The following is a 6,674-nucleotide window of genomic DNA, read 5'->3' as shown; positions in this document are numbered from 1 at the left end:
CAATCATTATGTTAAGCCCACCAAATGACTCTATAGGCCTACACGATTTCAATGTCCTGATTAAGTTTCGATTTCTGGAGCGCACAAGCCAATGGAGAGTTGCTAGACTAGCCCTGCTGCCGCTAGGGGCGCGTCTAGATTTCTAGGCTAAGGGCCAAGCCAAGGTCTACCCTAAAAACATTGATGAACGGAAGCACGACATTAAGCGAACACGCCCCTTTGCAAGACCGCCGCGTTCTCGGTAACGTTCGTCTTTCTTCGTGCATGCTGCCACCATTTTACTAGCTACTGTGCTTCTTCAGACGAGGTTGGTGTGGCTGACGGTCTAGCAATCAGCATCTAAAGGCGGACAATATTTCTCTGGCAATGGACGGGTATGTACGATTAGAAATATAAACGGCAAAAGCACAACCTGCCGTAGTAATCGACCTATTTGAATAACGTAATTGAATTTAGGTGAAATATTAATATACCAAACACACATCAAGCTAATGTTAACGTTAAGTCATCGCGGGCCACGTTTGATTTGAATCGGCAGATTTAGTGATGTACCAGCCTGTTAGCTATCTAATGCGCATACGCTAATTACAACCAAATTCGCAGGAACTGAAACAACGCTTACATTTGGTATCTGAAGTCGTTAGTTTTGTATAGTTGTATATTATATACTGTGTGCTCTGACGGTTTAAATTATGGTTAGAATCAGTTCTACACCGATCAGACGTATTGCAAATTATTGGCGAACGTTAGCTTGCTGCCTAGATGGCAAAGAAGGCGCGCTCCATTGTGATGTAAAATGAATGGCTAACCAAGCGAGTTAGCGACGCCTCCTTTGTCTGAAATCCATTTGGATTCCAAGCCTACATTGTGGCATTGGTATATACATCGTTTAAATGTAAGATTATTTTTTTATTTATCGAAAATAGACATCTGATAGTATCCATCATCCATTTACTGATTATAATAGTCAGTGCCTTCAACATACTAGGTGGCTAACGTGAAAATAGCACTTTGTACAGAGATTCAGCTAACCTTAAATGGCCAGGGCCTTTCAGCAGTGCGACCTCGGCATTTACCGGTCATTATTCCAATTTATTGCGGTTGTAGTGGTTCATCGTGTTTTACTTCCCAAACAACGCGATTAAATTTGGATCAGTTGGTTTTCGTTGTGCCACTGCTGCATTTTAGAGGTGTTAACTTTCTGGCGTGAAAATGAAGCTAGGTAACGTTAGCTAATTTGCATGCCCTGGTTGCTAGCTTACCAACGCTAGCTTGAAACAATAACATCGCGCTGCGAAGATGGGTTAGCAATCAAGCTAATGCTAGCTAAAGTCCATGTTTGATATCAACTCGAAGTGTTTAGCACATTAGAAACCCAACGTTACATTATTTTGCAACATAATTAGTTAGCGTAGTCTACGTCAGACGCATTTGCACGCATCCGCCAGTCGCGCTCAGTGCAACTTGGTGCGTTCTCAAAATAGTGGTAGGCATCAGACAATCTTGCTAACACACTTGTTGGATTGTTGGTTCTTTATGAGAGTCGAGCATTTTTCCTCACTGAAGGCACTACATTAACTTAAGTGTCTTACTGTAATTAGTCTCCAATCTTGTAACTGTGCCTTTTTATAAGTTGACACCTTTCTTGGACCATTTACCTAGTTTTCTTTTCTGCCTTTGTTTCAACAGTGATGTCGCGGTTGGTGTGAAGGTGAGTTTTACATGCAGTTGACTTTCCACGGATTATCACTTTTACAAAAGCTTTTCCCAGAATGTTGTCAGTGTTTTCCTGGTGACTTATTTCCTTCCTGTCTTTATTCTAGAGGGGATCGGATGAGTTGCTCTCAGGGAGCCACTACAACAGCCCCAACTCCTCGGTCACCTGTGAGTTGTTCCCTTTATACATCATTCCCCCTCATCTAATCCAATGTCATACAGCTTTGCCTATGCAGAGATGTGATGTTCTCGGGAGCTGGAGATGCTGTGTATACGTTTCTAACTGAGAAATTAGTGGCTGCTTACACGTAGAAAAGAATGAATCTTCTGAATCTTATTGCAACCCGATACAAAAATCTTTGCTTTGCTGACGGGAGAAAACAATTGTGACCACCTCTATTGAAAGGCTGTGTTCTGCCATAAAGTTGGTTTCTATGTGTCTGTTCACTCAGCGAATGGAAGTGACAGTAAGAAGCTGAGGGTAGAGGAGAACCCACCCTCCCGGGTTATCCATATCCGGAAGCTCCCGAATGAGGTGTCCGAGACAGAGGTCATCGCCCTGGGCCTGCCTTTTGGAAAGGTCACCAACATCCTTATGCTGAAGGGTAAAAATCAGGTACAGTCATGTGTGGGCTCCTAATTTTCTGAGTAATCTGTGATGACAGTGGTTTACAGCTCTTTCAAATGAATAAAGGATGATCTCATCATTCTGCTGATGTATTTGGCTGGCTGAGACTAAACAGGATTTTTGTTTGCCGTAGGCGTTCCTTGAAATGGGCACAGAGGAAGCAGCCATCACCATGGTGAACTATTACACGACAGTGACTCCCCAAGTGCGAAATGTCCCTGTTTTCATCCAGTACTCCAACCACAAAGAGCTGAAGACAGATAGTGCTCTTAATCAGGTAGGGCACCGACATCTCTGCTGCAGATTGAAACCCTGACAGTGCTTGGTTAGCTGCTGGCTTCACGTTCTGTCTTGTACATGAGAACTATTTAAGTGCGTGGTGCTTACGCAGTAATTAGAAAAAGTCACACATCCTCACATGCATTCCTTACTTCTCCACACATTTACATTTATTCATTTGGCAGACGGTTTTTTCGAAAGTGACTTAAATATCAATTAAAAATTGACAAGTAAAAAGGGCCATTGTCCCCGGAGTAACTCGGGGGTTAAGTGCCTTGCTCAAGGGCACAACAATGGAACCTAGGAATTGATTCATAGCTGGTTCTGTTGGATTGAGAGCCAAACACACATTCCAAAGCTAACCTGCAGTTGTATCATGTTGTGCCCAGCGAGCTCAGGCAGTGCTGCAGGCAGTGTCGGCTGTGCAGGACGGGAGCTCCCCCAACTCCGAGTCCGGAGGCAGCGAGAGTGTGCTACCGGCTCCCAGCCCCGTGCTCAGGATCATCATCGACAACATGTTCTACCCAGTCACACTGGACGTGCTGCAGCAGGTTGGTCTTCAAACCTTTCCACCAAAAAGCCCCCTCAACTTCAGGGGCACAGTTGTGTTAAAATGTCACTGTTCGATACACTCCTCAGTTTAGTGGGGTTTTAGTTATGGTTATGTATTAGCACTGCAGGAAAATAAACTTATGCGTAGAGCCATTTATATTTTATTGTACAGTCACTTGTTGGAAGGCAATATTGGACATAAATACTCAGATACATTTTTATTTAAGGTATTTAATGAATGCTTCAACAAAACTGTAAATGTTATAAATAATGTAATAAGTCTACAAAAGGTTAGCTTCCATACCTACTTGCCTTTGTCATTGCTTGGCATGACAAATATACTTGTCTTTATATCTGAATTAAGCTGGAGATATCTTCATGTTGTCTGTCAGCATAATGTTACATGCCTAGTTTGTAATTCTTTGAGTCGACTTCAAAGGCCACTGAATCACAGGACGAGCCTCTGGTTGCTAGGTGACCACAGTAAACAAAGCCAAAGAGTCCCTTGCCTTTGCTAGCTCTTTCCCAGCTCTTTGCTTTCTCAGCCTGCAAATTACAGTTAACAGGCTGCATTGTATTTATGCTTGTGTGTCCATTACATGATTGTGGGCTGAAGTTATACAGGTATTAGCAGTTTAATGGTATTATGCAGTTTTGTACCAAATTATTTGGAAACACATTATAGTAGCGAACTTTCCTGTCTGTAGTCTCTTGGTGGGTTGCTGAAGAACCTTGAGTTGTTTTGAATGGTTTTATAACCGAATTCTTGCCGTCACCACAGATATTCTCAAAGTTTGGTACAGTCATGAAGATCATCACTTTCACCAAAAACAACCAGTTCCAGGCTCTGCTTCAGTACAGTGAGCCAGTCAACGCTCAGCAAGCCAAACTGGTGAGTTTTTTTATAGACCCAGTGATGGGCACCTCTGCCCTGCTCCTGTGCACTGCATTGTGGAAATCATGAGTTTGCACCGGTGCTTACGAGGAGACTTAGTGATGCTGTGTGTCTGTCTCTGCCTTTGTCTCTCACCTTCCCGCCAGTCTCTGGATGGCCAGAACATCTACAACTCCTGCTGCACGCTGCGTATCGACTACTCCAAGCTGGTGAACTTGAACGTGAAGTACAACAACGACAAGAGCCGCGACTACACACGCCCGGAGCTGCCGGCTGGTGATGGCCAGGACTCCAGCATGAACAAGGACTCCACCTCTCTCCTCGGTAAGTCCCTCACCCCGTCCCACTCACCCCTTCTCACCCCCTGATCCACTAGGCCCGAATACCATCTCCTCTACAACAGTACCTTTCCTCTGAACAGGCCGTGGCCTTTTTGCTCAGTGTAACATGTCACAGCCTTTTTGCCATAACACACCATATTGTTTGATAACCACACCTGCCTTTAAAATCCAATCTTGCAAACGACATGCTTCTGATTCATCAGCTAGCTGCATGTCTGCTGTGTGAGTGTGAGAGAGAGAGAGGCGCTGTATTCACCATACCTCTTCTGTTTTTCTGCCCGTCACTCATTTTAACCTCGGTGCTCAAACTATAGGCTGCAGGAAGTGTTTTGAGAAGCAAATTACTTAGCACAGAATTTGCCGTTTTATTTTGCACAATGGATTTATTTTTGGGCTTGATATTTCAAAATGCAAACCAGATGAAGGTGTCATACGGCTAGCTTTGCTCAGCGTGGATTTCTGATCTGAAGTGTAGGTGAGATTGATAGTGGGTGTTTTAATTACGATTTAGCAGTCGAGCAACAGTTTTGTGTTCCCTCGCAAACTCAAGGAACTCAACTTGCAGGATAGTGCAGAGTGCACGGGGCCCTCTCTCACACGCAGACACCAAATCAACCACCATGTCGTCCACTGGCCTCTTTCTTTCTCTCTCTCTCTTCTGACTTTCTCTCTGATCTTACTCCCCTTTCTCTCACCCTCTCTCTCATTCTCTCTCTCTGACTGTCACTGTCTATCTCTCTCTCTCTCTCTCTCTCTCTCTCTCTCTCTCTCCCCCTCTCTCTCTCTTGCTCTGTCTCTGTTTCTTTCTTTCTTTCTTTCTTTCTTTCTTTCTATCTGCACATTCTCCATAGGTTCTCCAACTGCAGCTCCCTTCTCTAGTGGTGGAGGCTATTCGTCTTCTCTTTGCCTAGCACAGGGCAGAGGTACCTATGCTTCCATTATCTCTTCTTTCTCTCTCCCTCTCTTTCTTTCTCTCTCACTCGCTCGTTCTGACACTCGTCTGTTCCTAACCCAGCATTGTGTCCCTTTTTTACTCATGTGGGAGAAAAGGCTCTTGGGTTTTACTTACATTTTTTTTTTTTTTATATTTTTCCATCACTGCATTGGGAAGTAGGGTGCAGCAACATGCCCTACTAACATGTCCTCCGTAACCTGTAGGTCCTGTGTGTTTGAGTGGCGTCTTCAAGATTGACTAAAACTGTTGTGCTGTGTAGCGTGTCTACTGCCTGCAAAAAGCACAGGTTGAGTTGGCTTGTGTGGTGTAGAGGTAGTCATGTCAGAGGTAGATCCTCTTGTCTTCATTATTTGATTGACTTGTTTTTTGGCACTTATTATTGACTAGTGTTTACTTTTTTTTTGTCGTCTCCTTTAGCTACACACACACACACACAGGGTTTCCGCAGAGTCTAAAATGTGATCATATGAAATTCAAACCTTAACTCTGAAATAATGTTAATAATGCTCATTTAACGCTACTTCTACAGTAGCATTGCAGCATTGACTAGTTTTCGGTATTGTTCTTTTTCCTCAAAGATACAGATACATCACTATGTGAAAAAAAAACTACAAACTGGATCCGTTTTGAACTGATAACTTGTACAAACTTTGCAGCCCATATTTATTTACTTTGCAACTAATTCTGGGACTTATGTTTTACCAAAGTCCTTTTAGGCAAGTCCCTCCACTCTGCGCCATATTGCAACACTTTTTGGGCACTTATCAGGCATCTATAAGGCTTCACGACACCAATCTTGCTCCAGTGGCAAGATCACAACACATGATTGGCACGATGTCTTCACATTACACCACATTATTGGCTCAATGTATTCACACGTCAACGTTTTGCTGCGGAAGGGGTGTGATGCGTAGAAAACTGCAATATTGGCATTACAAACTGACCCCATGCATTTCTATGGAGGACTTTTGTGTGCCGTCTCCTCATTAGAAAGTCTCTGGTTTTACTTAATATTGTTTGCCGGTAAGGATGTGAAGCTGGCTTTATATTTCATCCACAATGGTCTTAAAAAGGTCTTACATTTCACTTCTTGAAACCTGCAGAAACCATGTATATAGTCCACTCACCATATTTGAGCTAAGCGATGCTGTCCATTTGTAATATTCAAGATACATGAGGAGTTTTTTTTTTTTTTTTTTCTGTCCCTCTTTCTCATTTGTCAGTCGCATTCCCTTCATGGCTGCCGTGGCAAGCCTTGCGTCCATGCTGTGGACAGTGGGGGGCACCATACACACGATAACCAACCTT

The 6,674-nt window shown here is 43.5% G+C and overlaps 1 protein-coding gene across 4 annotated transcripts in view; it reads left to right on the top strand.

Moving 5' to 3' along the window:
* Positions 1 to 204: 204 nt before the first annotated feature.
* The window catches only part of LOC121677723 (polypyrimidine tract-binding protein 2-like), a 13,307-nt gene continuing 6,837 nt past the window's right edge, over positions 205 to 6,674 (top strand). For 2 of the 4 annotated variants that reach the window (XM_042056638.1, XM_042056637.1), the window contains exons 1-8: positions 207 to 374; positions 1,690 to 1,711; positions 1,824 to 1,884; positions 2,169 to 2,332; positions 2,478 to 2,621; positions 3,013 to 3,174; positions 3,957 to 4,067; positions 4,217 to 4,394. In XM_042056638.1, the coding sequence (XP_041912572.1) occupies positions 367 to 374; positions 1,690 to 1,711; positions 1,824 to 1,884; positions 2,169 to 2,332; positions 2,478 to 2,621; positions 3,013 to 3,174; positions 3,957 to 4,067; positions 4,217 to 4,394 (850 nt within the window). In that variant the 5' untranslated portion in view covers positions 207 to 366. Of the gene's footprint in view, positions 375 to 876; positions 896 to 1,689; positions 1,712 to 1,823; positions 1,885 to 2,168; positions 2,333 to 2,477; positions 2,622 to 3,012; positions 3,175 to 3,956; positions 4,068 to 4,216; positions 4,395 to 5,262; positions 5,335 to 6,674 lie in introns of those variants that run through there. The other 2 variants (XM_042056636.1, XM_042056639.1) reach the window with 2 other exon arrangements.

Source organism: Alosa sapidissima, chromosome 12 (genome assembly GCF_018492685.1).
Source record: "Alosa sapidissima isolate fAloSap1 chromosome 12, fAloSap1.pri, whole genome shotgun sequence".
NCBI lineage: Eukaryota > Metazoa > Chordata > Actinopteri > Clupeiformes > Clupeidae > Alosa > Alosa sapidissima.
The sequence above is the reverse complement of the archived record's forward strand: the minus strand, read 5'-3'. Positions and strand labels throughout refer to the sequence as shown.